Here is a 24157-nt window from a genome sequence, read left to right as displayed (position 1 = left end):
GTGGTTCAGTTCACAATTTTCAATATTTTAGATTTAGTTTATTTCATTATAGCACTTTTTGGGACTAGCATTTCAAGAAATGGTCACATATAGCACTTTTCCACTTTCAAGGTACTCAAAGTGCTTTGCAGCAAGGAACCACTCACCCATTCACACACACACATTCATACACCAGTGTACACAGATACTGGTGGGTAAAGTGTCTTACTCAAGCACATAACGCTAGCATTCATCTGTGAGAGCTGTAATCGAACCACCAACCTGTGAGTCAGTAGATCTGACCACTTAACCAATGATGTTTATGTTGAGAGCGGGATTCACACCTCCAACCTTCAGAGCAATCCAAATGTAAAAACAGGGGGGGAAATCTCTTAAGGTAATTTTTCTCACAAGTGCGGAGTCTTGTGAGAAATTTTGTCTTGTGAGAAATTTTGTCTCGCAAGATCTTTTCCCATCCCAAGAAAATACATTTTATTGTGTAACAGTACTCTAAAGCTTTCATTACTTTCCCCCTTGACTGCACACATGCTTTTAGTTGATAGTATTAAATGCTTTGAACATTTTTGTTTCTTGGCTCCGATCTTATTTAATTTTTCTCATTTTTACTTTTACTTTTTAAATGCTTAGTAGATTCCTGCCTCCAGCTCTGACTCTGCCTTGCTGTCACTCATTTCCTGTCTGGGGACTTCTGAAATTAAATTCCTACAGATTACCTCTAGAATCAATTACCAACTCAGTGTCTGAGTCAATCCACATGGGATCGTAAAGAGTTTGCTGTGATAACCATGTCACATTTTTCAATCAAATGACAGACAAACACTGGATAACTAAAGCACAGAGACGCAAAATTAGGTTGCAACGGAAGGAATTGTCAGAGTGGTTAAAAAGGCTTGGGGTCAACCTGTGTTAAATCCTGTTCTCTTGAAGCTTTTCAGTTGTCCACAAAGCGCCAAGGTCAATTCTAAAATGAATAAACCACTGCTGAAATGTGGCCCGACCCTTTCAAAATAATAGATGAGCTTTGTGGGCATAAATCAAATTGAAACGATTAGGAGGAATGGACCATGCAGAAGAGGAACGTGACCGGATTTTGGCTCAGCTTGGAAAAGAAGACTGAAGACAACACGATGAGGAGATTATAAGAGCTGGTACTATGAGCTAAAGCTGGTGGGATCTCATCACTGCCACTGTCCACTGTGCCCTCTGTCTCGGGGAGGGTGGCGTGTTTTGGCAGCCCCGAGCCCTCTTATAAAGGGGATTGACACCACCTGCTGCTAATCTCTGAAGAGCAGTGCTTAAAATTCACAAAGCTGTACAGTGCCTTTCTTCGAGATTTCTCTAACTCATGTAAATGTGGCTCAAATCAATGTGGATACAGATTGTCGTCTTTTAAGACGTAGCTCTTTTGAAGAATTTTTCATCATTAAGCCTGGGTGACAGCATAATATAGAAATGAACACAGCGCATACCATTAAAGAGCAAAATACCATCCCCTACTGTTAGATAGATTAAGATTTTCCTACTGCAGTTTTATCCAATGTACAAGGACATAAACTTGCAAACAGGATGTCTTCCACTATCTAATTGTATTCCTGTCCTTTATGGGGCTATTACGGAAGACCTATTTGGGGGTTTGTAATCAGATTTGTTGGTGTACATTATCGTGCAATGTGGCAAATCACAACCGACTTACTGATTGGTCCAAACAATAGAAGTGAGATATATTTAGAACAGAGGACACAGATACGGGAATTTTTAGCACTGGAATCTTGACACAGGGGAATTTTTTTTTATAATTTAGTAGGAGATCAAACTTGAATTGCCATCCCTGCTTCTACAACTACACATAACAAAGTCCTAAAATATAATAAGGATTAAGTTAAATATGCATACATTATTAAAGACATTATGGTAATATATTAAAGTGACCCGCAGGCTGAATTTTCAATTGGTCCAGATTGCTCCAGGTAGTACTTTTTATCTTGAAGTATAAAGCAGACATAATAGGCGATATATTAAGGAGAGCTAAAACTTGACTTGAGGTTGTCAAATAGAAAATGAGTGTTATTGGCACCACACTGCACAAAATGATTGAGTTCTTGGGAAAATGGGAAGTTCATGGGAAAGAAAACTATGCCAAGACACACAGAGTAGCCATCACAATTCTTTCATGGTGGAGGAGGGCTGCACGAATGCTTCACGATTATGAATTGAAATGAAGTACAATTTGAATTGACTTGATTATAAATTGCAAAGACTGCACATTTTTGGGGGAGTATGTCCTCTAAAAACTAAAAAACTGTCTCACCTCAGCTGAATCCTGTTTAATCCTTAACTAATTTAATTGCTGAGCCACATTTTTTTCAGGCCAGTTATTTAATCTTTTACATGTAAACTGCCCTAGGTAAACTGCTAGGTCTATTGAACTGCACTAACAGAAACTAAACAAGTAGGTGTGTTAGTTTCAGTGTAGTTAGCTCCTCCCTTCAGACAGATATAAGGCAGTGTCCAGCAGCAATCTAACCAGAACTGAAGCAGCATCTTGGATGAATTTCAATCAAAGAACTTCTGTCCAGTTGGACTGAATTTCTCTTTTCTACCTGGATGACTGAGGGATTACACAGATGTTACAATGCAATGCAATTATATTTTGCTCCAAACTATTTAGACCAAATTGCACATGTCCATTTATTTAAGAAATTTTTTCTCATAAAAATCAAAAAAGTTAGAATTCTTGCACATTCTTGTATTGATTTATTAGGATCCATAGCTGTACTCAAGAGTCAGCTAATCTTCCTGTATGGGGTCCACGTTGTAGATAACGCTGCCTAAACATAATCTTTGGCACAGTAAGGACTGTCCATTGCTATTATAATTTGAGGATACTCAGGGCATTTTAATAGTGCATAATTGCTTTTACTGCTTAATGAAACCTGACAGGTGTGTTCACAGGTGGTTAATGTTCCCCAAAATGCAGAGTTTGGAGCAGGCGTCCGAGTGATGTGTCCTTAAAAAGTGCTCATTAAAAGTCAACATTAGCTCGGGAGATTAGACATTCCACTGAACAGTTTCCTGGAGCTCTCAGGGTCGTGCTGACTCTTGACTATCAGCGGACATCCTACCTCTTAAGCTGTTCTATCTTTAAAGTGCGTATGACAGGTTTTCATGTTTCTAATTATTACTTGGTTTGGTGGGATAGTACCATTTCTCATAGTTTTACATCAGTTAGGTGGCAGTTTGTTGAAAAAAGTTAAGAAAAGTAGAAAAAAAAAATACAAGAAGTAGTGGTGAATATTGAAATCCGTACGTCAGTGTTATCAGCACTATCCATCTCCAAATGCATGATTTGTCCCTGACAATTTGTGCGCAAGGAAGGCTTTATTTAACAAAATAAATGTGTTGTCCTTAATTTTTATTAGTCTAATCATACTGACTGAGTGATTTAGATACATTTTCATCCTTGTTGACATTATGGTCGCTAGGTAACAATTATGGAATGACATCTATGTATGCCATAAGCTAGTGGCATCCAACTAGGAAGTAAAATTAGAAACTTCACCAAAAAAAAAGAAATTGAAAAAAGACAGTAACACCTTCAGATTTAATTATGTTAACTATGTTTTACTGAAATGAGTAGGCTAACCTGTCATTTGCACTTTAACCAAAATCTCTGACCTGTCAAATACCCCTCTCATCAACAATCATTCAGGGTAGAGAAGTAAACATGGAACGACAAACTGACAAGGAGGACAAGGACACACCCCTCCATTAACATCACAACGGGTGAATGAACCACCGCTCAGGTCGTCATGACGACAGAGGATGAATAATTCAAAGAGACAGGGATGAGACGCCGAGCGAAGGGAACGATTAACCCCACCTGTCAAGATCATTGTCCTGCCGTGATGTTCCAATCTGACACCCTCCTTCATGTTTGATCGATAAAGAGACAGTTCAGATTGGCCCAAAGCTGGCTCAATATGTTTAGAATCGAACCTCATGTCAGAACAAAGTCTAACAGTTTAGAAAGTCTCTGCAATGGAAACTGACAAATAACAGACAAATTATAATTATACATAAAGCCAAGGTATTATTTACATTTAAATTCATTTGAGTTTACGAGCTTAGTGACTTTGAAACTTTTGGCCAAGAATGTGCTGCTCTTTATTCAATTAAATGCCTGGCAAGACCAAGACAAGTTTTACAATGATACTTTAAATGTAAAAAAAAAACAAAAAAACCTCACTAAAACAAGACCACCTCCTCTCCATTTTGGTAGTCCAGTAAAGCCAACCGCCATACACATATAAACAAAACAATCTCCTGTACTACTATAGACTATTACAGGTTTATGTCAAAACTATTATATTTTAGTACTTTGACCAAGAGTTTCTAGTTAGACTGTCACATTTATGCTGCATTCAAAGCCACTCACAAGACATGGGGATATATTCATATATTCATAATATTGTGAATGTTGTTTTGAGATTGCAAAATTTTAATATTTGGTATTTTGTTAAGTATACAAATTGTGCAAAAAGAGACTATCAAAAATAAAAACAGAACTTGTGCCTCATTTTTCAAACTAGTTTATGGACTGTAGTTTTGTACATAATTTGAGTTTTTTCACATTTGTTTAATACCAATACCTCAACTAAGGAGAAATTGTTTTAAAAAGATTTGTTCATGCATCATCAGTATTTGTGTACTGTCCCCTTTTGTTCACTAACCATCAAAACAGGTCATTTCTGTTGGTTTGTCGAAATATCTTAGTTTTTTTTTTTTTGTTCAGAGTTTTAGCACTGGAACTAGACCTAGACTAGACTCTGCTAAAAGCAGGACTGAACATGACCACACTTTGAATAACTGCTGGCCTTTGTTTGACATAGAGACCTAATTTTCACTCTTTTCACACAAATATTTACTTTCTGCAACATGTCACAGGCTAACAGTTGCTCTGATGAGGGGTTAATCCGTTTCATTCACTTCAGTGGTCAGGGAGTCATGCTTGAACAGTGTATTGTTTTATTCGATCCCATTCATCAAAAGCCTAGTGTCAAGTTACGTAATTTGCAAAAAGTGCCACTAAAGCTTTTAAACAAAGATTTAAATCAAACCCAGCCACTCAGGCACTGAAAATTATAGTGTGACAGTCGCCAAGATTGAAAAATTTAAATTCACTGGAAGTCAAAAAGAAGCCATACAACCAATAAGCCTCAAGACAATCAATCAAACATTCAAGAACTGTCATTTTAAATAGTGAAAGTACAGCTCTTGCTTTCCAATGTACAGTTCAGGTATGTTCATAAAGCGAGCAGATTTCTAGTGTGTTGTGGTAATAGAAACTGGCTAATTATCTCCCACTCAATTACAAATATTGATTGGGAGCTTGGCAGAAGCTGCAAGAATTACACTAATGGTCCAAAAGTGGTCCAAGCGCCATACATCAGCGTGTTAGAGACAGACGTGCTGCCAAGACACTGCAGAGGGAGAAGCTACAGGAGATAAGCTAAACGTTTACATGGGGTCTAAAGGGACTGGACACCTGGAGGATTGCACAACAGTATCGGGAAAATAGCAAGAGAGGGTGGACACACAATTAAAGTAATCGGTGAAACACTGCAAACTGGAATGTGCAGTGCTCTGGTCAAGTTGTGAGGCTCAGTTCTTAAAAAAAAAAAAAAAAAAACACAGTATGGTTATGTAATAAAATGTCTAAACAAAATGCAGTCAAAATTACTACAGTCTCATAAATAGAACAGAACTTACTAATATGATATAGATATGAAAAGGAAAATATAAGGAGCGAGTGTAGTCCACACACCAGTGCACTGTTAGCATGCCAGTTGTTAGGAGTGGCATGACAGCAAGACTCCGCTCTGGTCTCTGAAAGCTGTGACACATGCTTATAAATTAATTGTGGTGAATTATTACTAGTACTAGATACTAGAGCTGCATTAGGAAAAGTGACGAATAAGTTTGGACTACTTAAAAACTTGTTTTTCAGTAGAAATCCAGTACAGCATTATTCTTTTTGTTCTATTGCAAATGATAAAAATGAGGTATAGTGAAATTTATCTATAATTTTCCAAGATAGGAAAGTACACAAACACAGCCATACAGATGCTCGTTTCTTGCCTCAAACATTCTATAGACAAATTATGACTCTATAAAAAGCATTATTAAGCCCCCACAAGCTACCAATCCAACAAAAAGTCATGTATAAGTCAGTGGTAAACATTTATATTACCAAGTTATCTTTTAAAATAAACCCTAGATGATTAAGCGCTTGAGGGCTGAAGTAATTTCTGGCGGTTTATCTTGGCTGAGCAGCGCTTGTGCATGTATGATAAGAGCTTTTGTAAAAAATGACACTTTGCCTTCAGGTGTCCTTGTTGGCTGTCCTGTTGCCTTTAGGAGCCATCGTCTTTAAATGCAGCGTCTTGCCTTCAGGCTGTCAGTCAGTTTGTGGTAATGATTTCTGAGATGGAGGGGTTGTTTAGGCCATGTCGAAGCTGGTTGTAGAGTGGAGAGGCCTCGCTCTGGAGCCTGCAGCCGAATGACACTGTTGGCAGGTTGCTGATACTTAATAATGGTTCGGGAGATTTGATACATAGAAAAAGTCTGCAGCCTCGAGGAGACAGGAGCACCTAGTTGCAGATTTCTGAGTGGAACTGATTCATATCTTTGTGCATTTCCACCTGAATGTAGCTCTGTGTTGAACTCTGTCTGAACTTGGGAGTTGAAATCAGTTTTATGTATGCCTCATCTTTACAAGACTAAGTCCCCATATCCTGACGTTGTTAAGGGCTTTGAAATCTCCTAAAGAGGAAGTCTCGCTGATTGCATTTAGTTTAAAGTGGTCCCTCAGAGTTGGACAGCAGCTCTCTGAGAAGCTGTGATACTTGTTTAATTACATTTCCCTAAAGCACACAGTTAAATTAATTGTTTTCGGAGGCAAAACTCCATGGATCAAGCGGCGGGTACTAACATCCACACAATAATTTCTGATGCCCAATCCCACTGGAAACGGTGCGCGACGCCAAGAGCATACAAGACAATGAAGAAAGCTCTTAAAGTTATTGCCAAGTTTAATCATTAGCAACATCCAAGTGACTATAAAGCACGCTACCTTTCTCTCTGTCCATGCTCTGAGGCAGTGTTTCTCAAACTCAATTTTGTAGTGACCCATTTAGAAAAGCTAAGCTATGACTCTGCTTCAATCAGTCTAATTTAGCTTGTGTTTAAACAGCAATTCACCACATCATTTTATGCCAATTCTGGGATGTCAGACAGTATAAAAAAGACAATTTTCAGAAAAGAACATTGGCATTAGAAGATTTTTTGGTGTGATTAAATATGTGATTATGCAAATGTGACCTATGATTGATCCTCAAATCTGTTGTGAGGCAAAATTGACAGTCAACACTGCCATGGTAAGGCCAATTTTTTTAAAGATTTACCAGCTCACTATTTATGACAGTGAACAATGAGAGGAAGATGCAATGGCCAATGTGTATTGCATTGGCAGCCATATGGAGAACAAGGAATAGGCCACTGAATATACCACTGTGTTGTCTGACTCAATCTAAGTTCACGTTGAGAGATAGGAGGGCTAACCACATTGTAAGTACAGCTAACCAACAATGACATGCAGCCGTTTTTCTTCTATTCTTCACTATAGTCACTATATAGTTCCAGTAGGGAGGACATTAGTCATCTGCTGGCAGTTAGAAGTTTAGAAACTTTTAAATTAGAACGACTGGTATGGAACACTGAACTGGAATGAGAGTCAAAGAAAATATAAAGACACTTCTGGTAGAATACAGAAGTTGGTCAAACTATTTTTAATCAACACTTAACACTTCATCTTCATTGTCAGTATCAAAGGTACATTCTGTAACTTTTCTGGTGGATGGTCCGTCAAATGCTTTTCTTCATGGAGATGTTATTGCTTTGGTTTCTGGAATGTTTCACAGTATGGTATTAAACCTTTCTACCGTCATAGAGACCAAACCAGACCAAGTTACAAGTTAGATCTTTGGAGAGGTGACTGCACTCACAGTCAGAATGCCTGCTAGGTATTTTTGAGCAGCAGTAAAGCTACCTATAATTAAATAAAAGTAATATAGAGCTGTTTAATGTCATACTGTGGAACATTCCAGGCAGAGCAATGACGTACCCATAGAAACAAGCAAGAGATGGACCCTTCATCAGAAAAAGTTGCACAGTGCTCCTTTAAAATAATTCAGAATTAAATTAAGCACCTTAGTACATGAGACATTTACTTTCTTGAATCACAATGGGTCTGCATGTAGCTGAATCATTTGAGGTTGCCACATATCTCTTTGGAAGCGCCTCCCGTCAGTGGTGATGAGGATGAGGAAGAGGCTTGTTCTGTGCCCAGTCACCCTCATTCAAAACTCACAGTGGCAGGAAAAATGTCTGTAAATGTGTAGTGGGCGGAGGCTGACCACCGCTCCTCAGCCCAGCCAAAGGAGGGATTATCATCTCCTGACAGACCGTTTGAAGTGTGCGATCGCCTTCAGAGCGCGCCCAGCACAGAGAGGATTTGGTTAATTACAAAGTGCCACTCATGATCACCACAGGGCGTTTCTTTTCGTGTTCTTGTCAGACGCTGCAGAATCACTTATTATGAATGAGCGCGAGAAAAGGCTCCGTCAGGGTCAGCACCACAGAGATCATTAATAAAGCAGCCACTACATAAAAGACACCTTTACCTCAGCAGACCCGGAAACAACAAGTCTGCTTAGTCAGATTTCCAAAAATAGACGCAATATTACAGGGTATGGAGGTAGAAACATAAATGAGTAAGACGCAACAGCTGCTGGGTGAGAAATGAATGGGCTTAATGTAGTCCATTGTTTATTGATTGACTTTTACTTGAGGAGTCGGAACACATCAGGGAGAGTGATGGTGGGCATTTTAAACACTCACATGACCCCAGCACAGATGACTTTGAGGATAACTTTAGGGTATTACCTCCAAGGCAGTAAAAAGCAGATATATTTATACATAATAAGAATAGTCTCTTGACCCATTATTGTAAATACTACACTACTGTTGACAATATTGGAATGGTGCGTAGTGATGTTGAAAAAATTGTATTAAAAAACAAACTATGTTTTGTTAAAGAAAAAAAAAGAAAATCAATTGTTCTCATCAAAACTTTGGCCACTTGGTTCCTTCTCTCATTGATATTGCGCTATAAGATACAAACTGTCTGGGACAGTCACAGCCAGTTATTTCCAAATGGTTCACAACCAACAGTATGCCACAAACAAGTGTGCATTTTCTTTTATATGCTTATGTAGGTCTATCAGTCTATTTTTGTTAAATAGCAGCTTTTACATTGCACTACATGGTGCGCATGGCATAAAAAAAATAAAAGTCAGGTTCTGGCCCATTAGCCTTTCACACCAGCCTACATGTCAACACAGATTGAAATTTTACACTTACAGATTATTCCTCTGTGCTGATCTTTGTATGGTTTTATAGTAAAGGATCATAAAAGGCAAGAGTTCCCCCTCAGAGGAATCGTAGGTTTTTACTGTAATCCACCTGGTAGATTGTATTTTGAGATGCTTCTGGGCTTTGATAGTGAAAAGGGTGTGTGGGAGTTCCTTGTGCTCTTGGAAGGCAAAAGGTTTTTATTGTTTAAGATTGAATGTAATACAGTCAATAGGCTTTGGGGGCTTTATGGCCAGCATACTTTGGTCTAATGGATTTCCAGGACACTGCTCATTGGATGGCTGCAGTAAAGTGGATGAGTGGGTGTGTAGTACCTTTGTGTGTGAGACAGCGGATGCTCTGTTTGCTTTGAATGTCCCAAAGTCGAGCAGTTTCATCATGTGACCCTGACAGGAGAAGGGTCCCATCCATTGACACAGACAGGCACGTCACCAGGTTCCTATATTGCCAAAAAATATTAAGAGCTTGGTCAAGAGAGTGAAAATAGGTCAAAGAAAGACCAGAATAATAAAGGTCATTGAGGACACAGCAACCAAACAACCAGCTTTTACTGGACGTCCCCAGAGGTAAGCTCAAAAACTGGGGTGATCGGACTTTCTCTGGCTTTTAACATTCAGTAATGTATGAAACTTTGCACAATTTGTTTTATTTAATTTTTTAAAGTTTTAGTTGATTTTAATGTAAAGCACTTTGGTCACTCAGTGTTGTAAAGGGCTCTATAAATAAAGTTTGAATGATTGACAGATGGTAATGTAAGACTCCATAATAAAACAATGATAATGAATATACGTGGCATTTGCAATTGTGATGCCCTTTACTAGTCTCTATTAAGATAATTTTTTTAAAGGATCTCCAAGAATGTCCATGACTAATAGAGTATGCAAAATGTAAATGAATCATGAAAATCATGTACAAAACTGAAGAGCAAAGCAGTTTTTCAATTCTTGGTTATTTAGCTTAGCACACAAAGGCTATGTATAGGTCTGTTTGTTTGTTTATTTATTTATAGGATCTTGTACCTGGTCACATGAAAAGGTTTCTTGTCATTTCAGTAGAATCCACTTTGGCTGTCAGAAAGTTTTCCCCATCCACCCTGCAGCCCCAACTCCAATTCACGGTGACTTTCTTATTTCACATTTTAGAGTGGCAAGAGGAGAGATCATTTTAGCAGTGTGAATAGTGTCCAAAAGGGTTCTACAAGAGCTCTAAATGTCATTCCATCTGAGAGACGCTCAAGGATTGTGTAAATAATCGAGACGTTACAGGCATACTGTACATTGTAAAGGTCCTATATCATACAAAATACTCTTGTGAGCTTTAAGCCACATTTTAATGCTGTTACCTCTTCAGAAACATATCTGGAGTTATGTTTTGTTTCATTCACACTTGTCTGAGTAATTCTGAATTATTAGTCTCCAAAGATCAAAATCCTCTGTTCCACCTCGTGATGTCACGACCCAGTAGCTTTCAAGTTAGCGGCTACCTTTTACTTTTTGTTCAGTAGATATTAACAATTCCAGGGCTGATCTCATCTAAATGATTCAAGTGAAAGTGTATGGAGTTAAAAAACACAGTGGACTACGTGACATCACAAGGTGGAGTGTTTTCAACCTATTTTATTATTTGCAGAAAAGGAGAGATACTGAAAAAAATATATAGGGTTGTCCACAAAATAATGGTTTTTAAAAAAGTTTCAAATTTCTTTCTTCCCTGTGTTTTATTTCAGTCTAACCCAGGGGTGGGCAAACTATGGCCCAGGGGCCATATGCAGCAGTTTAAACCTTTTAATCCGGCCCGCTGCACTGGAATAAATTACAATAATAAACCTTGTTGATGTTTTATTTTTCATGCATTTCCAGCATTTCCCAGTAGATGGTGCACTATATAAATATACATTGAAGTGCGGCGTATTATGTTGGCCGCAATGCTTTATGGGAAAGTGTTTTTACAGGAGTTATTCGGACCATGAGTGAAGTAGTGGTGTTCAAGATATAACCTTGCACTGCTTTTTAACTTGGTAAAAATCAAACACAAGGACTTTAGAAATGTTAAGTTATAAGATTTCACACACAAAATGTCTTAAGGGTCCTGCTGAATTGCATGTGACTTATTAGGGTTCTGTTTCTCAGTACAATTTAAATCCTCACACGTCACCTTCGCCTGTGGTGTGCAGTGGAGCAGATCTGTTGATTTTAGTGTGTTCCTGATTTTTCATGGCAATGTTGTAGCGCGTAGTGCACTTCCTACATAAGCCCTACATAAGCGAAAATACGAATATAATGCAGCTGAGCTCTTAACATGTCATGTTCTGTGTTCTGTCCGGCCCTTCAGGCAAATTTTAGGGCCCTATGTGGCCCGGGAGCCAAAAAGTTTGCGAACCCCTGGTCTAACCTATGAAAAAAATATTCCATGTAAAATATCAGCCTGATTGAGCTACCTCTAAATATTAACGAGCCATTTCACATTTGATTCATTTCTAAAACTCAAATACATTTTAACACATATTTAAGCATATTTCTGTTGGGTTGACATATCATCTGAATATTGTTAAAGGTGTATTGTGTAATTTTTTGGGGGGAGGGTCCATCAAATGATTTTCTCCATGGAGATGTTATTGCTAGCCCCGCTCACAGTCAGATTAGGTTTGTAAATATTACCCACCCTGATGTCTGTAATATCAGTCATTTCAGGATGATACTGCCTTTTGAGAATTAACACACAAACACATTAAACAAGCATCTTTTCATGTTTTGCTGTAATCTCACCTGTGTCCCGTGAACACCTGGTTGCCACTGTCCCCGCTCTGGAACTGTTTGTCCCGTGTGATGCTCTGAAACACACAGAGGCACAGTTTTCTTCATTAGTTTGCAGCTCCAGTATCGGCAGCCCCAGCGCTCCTCTGCTCCTCTCCTGCTCTGGCCTGCTGCCGGACCTAAATGCTTTGATCGATTCCCTTAATTGCATCAATTATAGATTTGGTTACATCAGCAGGTCTGTTGGCGAGAACGAGTCTGGAAGCACCAAAGAGCTTGTGTTTCCGGAGCCACACATAGCTATACACTGTTGATTCATCGCTAGGGACACAATCAGATATGAAGATTAATATTAGGGCTGTGGTCTTTAAGTCATTTATTCTCTTAATCAGCTGATGTTTTGACACTTTTTTTTTTGTTTTACCTTTTTAGTAGTTAACCAATTGTATTTAGAGAGATTTAAATGCACAAAAGTTAGAGAGAGATGAAGATCTGAGATTGAACTGTGACTTAATTCTGCCTTTTTTACATACAAATAAACAATTTGGCAGCACTTTTCTTGTCATGTTGGTTTAGGGTCACATTTAGCATCAAATATAGTTGGATCATTGAGATTTAAGTATTTAGAATGTTTTGCTAATGTCATACCCCATTTTAGTCAACTAATTGATGCACACAGCAGGTCCATAGTTGACTAATAACTTCTTTAGTTGATTACAGACCTAATTAATATGCATATGGTGAGCAACATAAGGGGGGTGTCGTGAGTAACCACACTTGGTATTCAATAACTGCAAGATAGGAAAGTATAATGCTATACTGTGAAACATGGCAGGAAAAACAATAACATCTGACCACTCAACCAATGGTGTTTATGTCAAGACCAGGATATTAAGTAATGAAGCAATGTGCATTCTGGATCCCAGCCAAACAATATCGTAATAACTCAAACTTTAGAACTTCCACCAACTGCTATAACTTTTTAGAAAGTGAGAGAACTTGAGAAATAGCATTTCTAAATGACAGTGTTACTTCAACTGACTCACAACAGGACAACACTATAACATGTAAAATACGTTTTGTCTGTTTCATGATCTACACATACCTATCTACCTTTCACTTGAATAACACTTCTAGGGACAACAACAGTACTACATCATTCAATATTTTCTTTTTGAAACATTACACACAGCTGCTCAATGGCTTGTAATTGACACACATTAGAACAATGAATATGCAAAACAGATAGCATAAATATCAAAGTGACATTCTCTGTAGCTTGTAATGACACTTTGGCCTCACACAATGACTGATGCTATGAAGGAATAAATCACCAAACACAGTGTCCATCAATGTAAACAGACGGCGATGATAAGAGCAGGTTATTAAAATTCACCACTACGGTGCAATTCAATGGTTTGTGTCCATCAGTGGGTGACAGCAGCAGCAGTGATGATGCAGTAACCCGTAGCGACCTATGGCTGCTTGTTGCCGGTCGACTGTTCACTGATAAACTCGTCACAAACACAGAGGCCCTGGAAGCTCCGGGATCAACTCTGCTTGATTAGGTGGAGAATCGGGTTTAAGCGGGTGAATGAAGAACACGTCTCTCCAGGTATAAACAACTTGAACTCTTAAAAAGGTGAGAAGAAGAGAGTGGATAATTTGACAGCAAAGTAAAAAACATCTTGAGGAGGAAAGACAGACGACGAATACGCATATTTTTATTTGTCAGAATGTTTTACGATCTGGAGAAGCATGAAAGCTGGAGATGTTTTGAGTTGCTTTAAGACATAAATCTCTTAAAACTCCAAGATGCTGGGAGCAACTTAGAGGATTGTTCCTTAGAGCTGGTGAACCTCATTTTCACTGCATAAGGAGGAAGCATAAACTTAAACTTATCCATAGGTTTCACAAAATATACACTTTTTATTACTATTTACTATAAATATTTATTTTTGATTAGACAATGGACAACCAAGAGTGTTAGACCCGAAACCGCACAAAACAGACAAACCACGAGAAATTTAACCAAAGCAAAACAATCCCGCAGCAAAATATTATATGTTATGAAGAGATCCAATGCTTTGATATCCCGGTAAGACCTTTGAGCTCAAAATAATCTTTAATTTGAGAAAAATGCATGGCTACATGGAGTATAACAGTTTCCCCACCTCTGTCTCAGTGCTCAATTCAAGTAAATTTGTTGAGTACAGTTCTATCAAATTATATCTCCATATGTAGAATTAGGAGAAGAATAAGTTTTATGCCATTCTCTGGAACATTCCAAGAAAATCTGGAACATGTTCATGGAGACAGAAAGGAGGCCTGCAATTCACCAGGCCATGTTACGTGTTTGATTTGTGAAAAGGCAAGCCCTTTGTTTGTAAGAATGCAAGTTTTTACAGGTTTTGAACGCAATAAAAACATATCTAAATAATGCTTACATTTTTTTTTTTTTGGCTGAGATGCAGTGGGGCGCAAGTCAAAAAGAAGTTTGCCAAAAATTTCTGTTGATGAATAAAAAGAAATTCTTGTGACCGGTCTCTTCAGTCCATTGTCTGCTAGCCTATTAGAGGAGATGGCTCAGTAGGGGGAAGTGGTTGAGACAAGACAGTAGGGGGCCAGGGCCATTGTGAAAATGCTGTAGGGGACAGAAAGCAGAACACACAGAAACTCTCATCTGTTTCACCAATGACCACATCCTGCTGGAGAGAAATGTCAACCATCTTTGATTTTAGGACTTGAGGCATATTCAGGGGAAGAAGTACAAAGGCCTGGTTGTAAGCGAGTGCACCTTAAAACTCATCATCTCCTCTTTCTCCCCTCCTCCCCTCCCTCATGAGCAGTTTAACAGTTCAGAATAAGCCTACTTTTATAATAAACTCTTATTGCGTCGGAAGGGCTTAACGTCTCATAATGAAATGCCAAATGCAAAGTAAGTAACACGTGAATGTGACATATCCTGACAATGTCACACATTTTAAAGCGAGAAGAGAAATGACATTTACAGAGCTGGTAAAATGGACTTAGAGTGAAGGGGACCTCTGGGTGACAGGGAATCTTTATCATAGATAAGAGTCCAAAGCAAAAACATGAACATAAAGTAAAGGACTTATCATTCAGATTTTTCCCTAAAATCAGATGTGCACTATAATGTGAGGAAGTAGTGTTGCGCTGTGGGGGGTACAAACAGATGTTCAGATGCACACTTCTAGTTTCAACACAGCAGTAGCAGGAGGACAGGTTCACATTAATTTATATTGGATGCTCTTTCATTCAACCCTCTGACCAGCTGGGCCATGGAATAATAAAGATCAAGAATATTTCACTTATTCCTATCAAACTGAAATAATTGAAAAATTATGTCATATACTGATACACCTGCTTCATATTTATTTAGTTAATAGTTGGTTTAAACTCTGTTTCAATGTACTAAAAGCGAAACATATGTATCACCGATGAGATATCCAGGATTGTGACCATAGCAAACAAGTCAAGTAGCATTTCCATAGTTCAGGTTGGGAGAGAAGAGCAGCTTTGAGACTGGAGGAGACAGTATCGGTGGCTTTAGAAATGAGGATAAATAGAAAGAAAGACAGTGTTTATCAAAGACGTTTGTTTAGGGGATTAGAACAGTGCTAAGCTCCGACATGCTAATCACCGTGAAAAAGAAACAGAAAGAGAAGAACTACACTGTTGACTAAAGAATGATATAGTGGAATCTTCACTCATCCGGCTAATTAGCAACCACAATGTCTTTCTATAGTTACAAGATCTAAATTGGTATTGCATACATTTTACAATAGCCAATCAACTAACAGACTGGGGAAATGGATATGATTTAATAAGACAAAGTTGAAAAATATACATTATCTTGGGAATTTAATACTACCAGAGAATGAAAAACTATTTACTACAGGGTAAGGTTGAGAAAGCTCACCTGGTTACATAGCGACACCTGGAAAATGTTACCATCACTACCGCCACAGAACAGGAAGTACTCTGAGGGGTCAAGGGTCACAGACATGATTGCTACATCAAACAGGATAGACAGCAGCATCTCCCCTGATGACAACTCCCACACCTGGAGAGAGAAAGGACAACAGAAAAAATGTTATTAACTAACAGTAAAATGCATAACAGCACAACTAGTGATTGATTTTTAATAGAGACATTACAAAAAAAATACATATATATATATATATATATATATATATATATAAATATATATTATATATATATATATCCTAATTTTTATATTGATACGTTAATAGTTAATATTTCGTATGCATAATCATATAACTGTAATGCTACTGGGAAATTATGCCTTTGTCATTGTAATTTATAGTAAAATAATGTAGATATGGAATGCTATTGTAGTTACAAGCTGCATATATTTTGTAATTTATTGGCCTAACGTTTTCCATAATAATAAATTGCCTTTACAGCAAGTACTTGAGTTTTCTGACTGTAAAAGGTAAAACAATATGTGTACCCTAACTGACAGAAAGCCAAGACTTTACTCAAAGGGAATCATTGTTATAGCATTATACCTAAAAAGCAGCTTCAGCTTTTCAAATATTACTATTTTCTATAGAGGGTTTTAAGTGCAAGTGGCAAAAAATGGTGACAAAATGTAATACAACTTCAGTGCCAAGTGACCTTTGACCCATGTTCAATTGAATACAGCCAAGACTGCAGAGAGAGGGCTTCTTTAGCAGACTCACTTAAAAAGGAGGATGATTTAAAGGAGAGGTATGCTGTAGCACCTTTTGGGCAGTGTCAAGACCCCACCTTACGCTGATTTATGACAGCTGGGTTTTACCAAATTAAAAACTGATCTGAGGACAGGGTGATTCCAGTGCTGATCAATGTCAGTCTAAATCTGTGTGACAGTTTGAAAGTGACACTTCCCTTTAGAGCACAGGTGTCAAACATGCGGTCCGGGGGCCCGATCCGGCCCTCCAAGACCTTTAATCTGGCCCTCGGCTGATTTTCTACTAAATATTAAAATTTTATTTTTTATTAAAATCTTGTAAATTTTCTGTGGTGTTTATCACAGCAGCGTCTCCACCGTCTCTGTGCGTGGTCCCTCCCACCAGAGCAGCACAAATGAAGACGTGTCTCTTTCCAAACGCTCTTAAAGGACGATCGTTTTGACCGTTGACCGTGACACCCTCATCAACAAAATGTCCAACATGAGAAAAGTGGAGCCGAGTGCAGGATTTTACAACAAAAATTTACTTATTCCTATTTCTACAAGTTAATTTTAAACAAGTTCTTGTTAAAACATTGTGTTGAAATTGTATTTTTCTTAAAGTTTCAGGTTGTTCATAATATTATAATATTTTGTAAAAGAAAGAGTTCATCAATTAAAAAAGATTTCTGTAGTAGATTTGTGTTTCTCTGCGCAAATATTTGAACTTATTGTTATTTTTGGGGTTTATATGCCATGAGTTTTCTGATCCGGCCCCTTTGGGATCAAAGTCTGTTGAATACGGCCCCCGGACCAAAATGAGTTTGACACCCCTGCTTTAGAGGAACAGTATGTAAGCTATTGATTTTAAAATTTCATAAACCGGACACATCTGCATGTCCAAGACAGAAGTAAATATTCTTAGTTAAAAAAAACATTAGACACGATGTGGCATTTATTTACGTTATAATTTGTTTAGGTTCAAAGGACGATTATCCAATCAGAAAGCAGAATCTGCTCTGCTTAGGTAAAGGCAACCCAGGATCAGTTGTGATTTTTTTTTTTCAAAATCAGTAAGAGCGTAGGCCACACAGAATTTTAAGTTTTTCAAGGTGCTCCTGCATCACCCTTAGCTTTAGCAATGCAACACTAACGGTGCCCTCAATTTTGACTAGCCCTGGTAACCGCAATATCTCTAGATGTTTTCAGATTAACTGCAAAACTGGTGTTGTTGTCAACAAGCGTTGTCATGGTGCCCCATTGAGCACTTTGGTTCTTACACAGCTTTGGCAACTTTCCTCATGGAGTAGAAGCCAGGAGAGACCTGCAGGCTCAGCTGGCTCAGTCTGTCCATCTACTGATCTCTGATTTAAGAGACAATTTCCAGATATCAGTGTCACCATGGCCCTTGAAGATGCGTTGGACTGCCTCATGGACCAAACCAGTGCAGTCCTTCCTCTCCCAGCTGTACAGAGACCATGTCTTATTCTTGCCCTGTCCGACTAAGAAGGAAGACTGTCCTCCTAAGCCAGTGCTTCTCAAATAGTGGGGCGCGCCCCCCTGGGGGGGCGCGAGGCTCCGTCAAGGGGCGCGTTTGACCTCGGGGAGCATGCTTTTTTATTTTTTTATTTGATTTTTTTTACTGTCTTAAGGGCCGTTCACACCAAAGCGTCAAAAACGCCTTGTCGCCTCTATTTGGAGCCTTTGCATTGAGTTTAGACGCCCCCGACGCGCATCTTTGACGCCGTGGACGAACGGGACAAAAATACTTGACGCGCGTCCGTTTCCCTGGAAACAAGAGCCCGCTCTTTTCCCGAAACAATGTCAGACCAGACTGAGAGAGTGTTTTTATGACATAAAACATCAGCGGAGGAGATCGGGTCAACGACTGGGGCGTATATATATTTATACTTCGCTAATGACACTGGATCAGTCCCGGTCTAGTCCTGGTCTAATACCGGTCTGATCCTGGACTAATCACGGTCAGTCCCGGTCTAGTCCTGATCTAATCACGGTCTAGTCCCGGTCTGGTCCCGGTCTAGTCCCAGTCTAGTCCCGGTCTAGTCCTTGTTTAGTCTCGGTCTGGTCCTGGTTTAGTCCTAGTCCGTTCCTGGTGTAGTCCTCGCGATCGGCTCGGTGATTGTGGCGTATATATTTATTCTCCGTTCATGTGGTTCTCTCTCTGGTTCTCGGGTCTTCTTCTGATAATAACGTCGCTGCGTCTCTGGATACTCGTCCCTGATTGATTGACGCGGCGCGTCTGACGCGAAAAGTTCAGCATTTTCAACTTCTGACGCTGACGCCTTGGACGCGCGTCTTGGCCGCTGACGCCAAAACGCTGAAGACGCTGCTGACGCCAGATTCGCGCGCGCTGACGCCGAAAATGCGCCGCAAAAACGCAGGACGCTCTAGTCGCGCGTCCACATAGACTTTACATAGAAAGTGGACGCTTTCACGCTTTGGTCTGAACGGGCCTTTAGAATAAAGTGCAATTGCACTTCCACTACATTAGGGGGCAGAGCGCTCTCATTGGCAGAGTGTGCGCAGGGCATTCGCTCGGTGGTGTAGGAGTTTTGTTTGCACTGAGCATGCGCGCTTTGCACACAGCACAGAGTTTGAGTATGAAGTGTAGACACGAAGTGTAGCAGACCCTCAAGTGACACCATGAAAAAATATTTAACAGGATGAGAAGACAGGTGAGAGAGACGGAGATAAAGAGACAAATGAAAATCTCACAAAAGCTAAGACGAGGAAATATGACGAAGCGTATGTAGCGCTTGGCTTCACTGTGACTACGGTGGGAGACGAGGAAAGACCGGTGTGCTTACTGCGTCTAAAAATGTTGGCAGCCGACAGCATGAAGCCCAATAAATTAAGGGGTCACTTAAATACATTACACCCCAATCACTCTGATAAGCCGTTTGAGTTTTTTCAGCGAAAACGTGCCGAATATTGCCGACAATCATCCCGCTTTGTGACTGCTACTTCAGTAAACCAGCGAGCGTTGTTGGCGTCATATAAGGTGGCAGTTACGCACAGGTGTACTTATAACAATTTTATAGACAAATGATACTATCTATAGTCACGCGGGGGCGCGAGATGTTTTATTCGTCCTAGGGGGCATGACAGAAAATAATTGAGAAGCACTGTCCTAAGCAGGAAGACTGTCCCTCTAAGCAGGAAGTCAATCACCCTAAGCAGAGGGTCTGACCCATTGAGGGGGGAGTCTGTCTCACAGAGGAAGGAGTGTGCTGTCCCAGAGCCCCCTCAGTCCCAGGATTCATCAGAGTCCTCTGAGGAAAGGTGACAAGAAGCATTTGTACAGTTTACTCTTGCTGAGGAGATGATGGGTCATTGACGTCCTCAATCATGAAGATAGAAGAACCAGAGTGACCGCATGGCATATCCTGGTAAATATGCACAGGAGTGTCCTGGTACAAGCATACAGGAGTAATTGAGCATTGGTGCACGTAGGCAGGAGTGCAGTGACCACTCTGAAAACTGTGCTGTGAATCTTCTTCACAGCCCTCTGGACTGGGTCTTTCCACAGGGGCAGTCTCTGCTGGAGGTGCAGCCATTTGGTCATACTGCCAATGAACGTGTCCACCTCCTCACACTCGTCTCTCCTGTAGAGTCTGCGGCCCTCATGTGGAGATAGGCTCTGGGAGATAGATTCGGTCAGTTGCTGGCTGAGCTCTGTGCACTCTCTCACAGACTGCTCCCCCACCTCTAGGTCTTCAGGTTCTACTCGGGCCAGCTCTTCCAGGAGGGGAGAGGCCACCTCCTCCACCTCCAGTGGGGAAATGTCTTTGCGTGAGGCCGTCCAGCAGCTCAGTTAGTACATTAAGTTGTGGAAAATGACTTTGGCGAAACACAGCGCAAAGAGTTTCTGGCACAGTTCCTTCGACTGGGCTTCCTCCTTCCTTCAGAAGACACAGGTCTGTTCTCAGCTCTGCTGCCTGAACAGGAGTCTAAGTGGAGGCCCATCACCCCCAAAACGACTGAGGCCATAGATGTGGTGGTGTCATCACGATGCGCGCTCAGCTGCCCCAGGAGCTCCTCTGGGTGATCACTGATAGACAGGTGTTCTTTTACCTCTTGCATCTTTCTCAGCTCCTCCTGGAGGACTTCCTTCATCACCTCAGTGGCCTCAGACAGACTGCAGGTAGAGCCAGTGTGACCGGACCTGACTACTGGGGACTCTGGGCTTGTCCCTGGGGGACAGCAGGGGCACAGTTCGGCTCTGAGCAAGTGAAGTCTGCTGCAGGGAGCCGTCTTGCCTCGATCTGCCCCTCTGGCTCTGAAGCTGTACCCTCCACTGAGCACTGCTCCTCCTCTGATTGAACATGGCCACATTGATGGAGTAGCTCATCTCTCACTGCAAGGAGCATCTTGTGAGTACAGTGGATGATGGCGTTCAGGCAATTATTCAAGATTTTGTATCTCTCAGAGTTTAAAGAAGATGGTGACCTCTTCACAAATCAAAGGGTGGAGCTGAACCATAGCACCCTGAGTTGCACCCTGTACAGCAGGGTGAGAGGAGCTCACTACAGCCCTGAAAGTCTGTATCATGTCCTGTTGCAGAGCTCTGCCCACGGCCTGCTCCGATGTATAAAGAGACTTCTCCTGCTGTGTGGCAGTTAGTGCAGCGTTTTGAAGATCTAGCAGAATTAAACCGGCAATGTTGACTATTAGATCCAGAAACTTGCTGTATTGTTCCTGGACTCAAGGTCTGAAAGGCTTCAATGTCTTAAAGCTGCCAGAAAGATGAGACCTTAGGCAATAGCCTCTCTGTGGATACATCCAAGACAATCTCATCCAGCGGTTTCTCAACCTGTAAAGTTCCAACTGTTTCATTCATCTTTATAAACTTTCTAAACTTAATAATATTATTTAATTATATTATAATAATATAATGTAGATAACTTAGCTTGCTTGTAATTTGGTTAGCAAAGTAGGCGACATGCTATCTATTTACTTTTCTCAAACAAAATATCTAACCTCTGGTGTCTTTGAAACTATGATACATTTGGGTGAAGTGTCTTACAGCAACAGTATGGTTGATCATATCAGCATCTTATCTTTAGTTTTTTCAAACGTGCTTCATCATAAACTTTAATTATGTCTTTTTTATAAATAAATGCTGGTAATTATGGCTAAGGATTTAATAAAACATTTTAAGATTCTGATTTTCCTGCTCTGCATGTTCTTTTATTGCTTTTTTTATTTAATGTTGAAAGTCACATTATATTGTTAAAATAAAGGTACTAAAATTAGAAATTTTAGTATTGTGACAACACTGGTGTCGCCTGTTTCTTATTTTCAGTATATACGTAGATTATGCCACATCTCAGAACCTCTAAATTTCTCTCCCTGAGCTGCCGAGGGTGCACTAGCACTAATCTGGATTTCAGCATTTCAACAGGCAATACTTGCAGTATATTAGACTGAGTCCGCTATTTGATTAGTCATGACGACCAACAAGGCCATCATGTCCAATGTTGATAAGACAACATTAAAACTACAATCTGAACACAGTCATGTCTGGATATAGCGATAGGTAGTGCTTATGAAATTGTGTGATTTGTTTTGGAATAGGATGGGCACAATTGACAGTTTCAAATTTTTCATTCTTAAACTGAACTTAAAAGGCTCAAAGAAATCCTCAGAATCATAAATATATTTAGTAAAATCTGTCAGTGCTGTTCACATATTCATCAGAGCACAGCAGGTTGTTATGCGGCAAAGAGTTGTGTCAAAATAGAAGAGAAGTGCTGTGGGAAGAGTAGTGACCTGGATATGAACATGGACCTGTACATGAAGTCTTTATAGAAAATAGGGTTTGATAAAGATGTCTCTGGCCACTGTGCTGTCATCCCTGCAGGGGCAGTGGACCAATCAGGCGCGAGAAAGAAGAGGCGGCCCCCAATTCCACTGAGAGCCTCTGGGAAGACTTATCAGGACTAAAAAACACACTTCATCTCTTCATCTGTCCTACACTGTGTTGCCCCCCCCATTCAATTGTATTCACCAAAGATTTAATTTAATTTTACATTTTGTTCATTATAAACTGCAATATAGATTTAAAACAGCTAATAATGTTTATTTTGTTTGCTTTTTGGAATAGTGAGACATTTCAGAACCTTTCATGTATCACTGTGAGTGTTCATTTGTCAGATAATTGCAATTAAGAACAAAGAAGAGGGCGGAGATAGAGGGTAGGTGAAAACAGGAATTTTCTCAGTACTCAAGCCTAAATTGTAGAACTACAGCATTAGTCAAATATGCACGAATCAATAAAAATACTACTTTGAGTAAGCCAATGATAGAAAGTGTAAAAATTTACCAAAGTTGTTGTTTTTTGTTTTTTTTTTACTTTCTAAGACTAGAGGCTTGTTGGTGTTTAAGGTTTCAGGTGAGACTGATACACCAAGACACTTAGTTTTTGAATTTTCAAGATTCCTCTTTCTTCAGGGCAATGTGTGACACTTCATAGTAAGTATCAAGTGTTTAATCAAGACATTTGCAAGTCTAGCTAAAAGATGGATCCTGCACACACAGTTTAAAAAGTTTAGTTAGTCAGTGTTTTAATAGAAGCTAAAATTGTAAAAGGTAAAATTTTAAGTTTTGAGTCTGCAAAAGTAAAAAAAAAAAACTCCAGAAATTATTAACAAGAAAAAGGAAGAAACTGCTACCTGTGCCTTCAACCCTGTGCACATCAACTCTATTTGTCCAAGTTATTTGTTGCACTGCACAATTTTGGGAACAAAGACATTGAATGATTTTTTGTATGTATTGCAAGAGTTGTGATATATGTTCAGTGTGCACAATGTAAACAACTCTAGGAGCCTTAACATTTTATAGACAATGGGAATGTGAACTGTTAAACTACAATTGCAAAACTCCAACGCATTTCAGAACATTTTTCGATAAAAAAAAAATAACATAATTTTGTTCTTTGACTGCGATATATTGTGCAGCCCTGTATGTAAGTGACAAGGCCGACTGGACTAGTGTGATGAGCCCCAACCTGAATACATGATTTTTGATTGTAAAAAATAAAGAGAACATTGTTAATCATATTTTAATCTTGTACTTTGTGTTTGCCGCTTTATTTTCTTTCTAAAATAAACAGCTGTATAAAGACTCCCTGCAACTGCACCTGTGGCCTCAGCAGTAGATTATCTGTGTAGTAGTAAAACCTGTAGCTCTG

At 39.6% G+C, this 24157-nt stretch overlaps 1 protein-coding gene across 1 annotated transcript in view; it reads right to left on the bottom strand.

Annotated features, from left to right (window-relative positions):
* Positions 1 to 24157, bottom strand: part of wdr18 (WD repeat domain 18) — a 47808-nt gene that overhangs the window by 12979 nt on the left and 10672 nt on the right. Inside the window, exons 5-7 of the mRNA XM_055165121.1 lie at positions 16189 to 16332; positions 12258 to 12322; positions 9807 to 9931 (exon numbers count right to left, since the gene is read on the bottom strand). Of these exons, the coding sequence (XP_055021096.1) occupies positions 9807 to 9931; positions 12258 to 12322; positions 16189 to 16332 (334 nt within the window). The remainder of the gene's footprint in view (positions 1 to 9806; positions 9932 to 12257; positions 12323 to 16188; positions 16333 to 24157) is intronic.

The sequence above is a fragment of the Boleophthalmus pectinirostris genome, unplaced genomic scaffold (assembly GCF_026225935.1).
Source record: "Boleophthalmus pectinirostris isolate CB_2022bp ecotype Guang Dong unplaced genomic scaffold, ASM2622593v1 HiC_scaffold_7, whole genome shotgun sequence".
NCBI lineage: Eukaryota > Metazoa > Chordata > Actinopteri > Gobiiformes > Gobiidae > Boleophthalmus > Boleophthalmus pectinirostris.
Note: the sequence above shows the minus strand (reverse complement) of the source record. Positions and strands in the feature narration are given on the sequence as shown.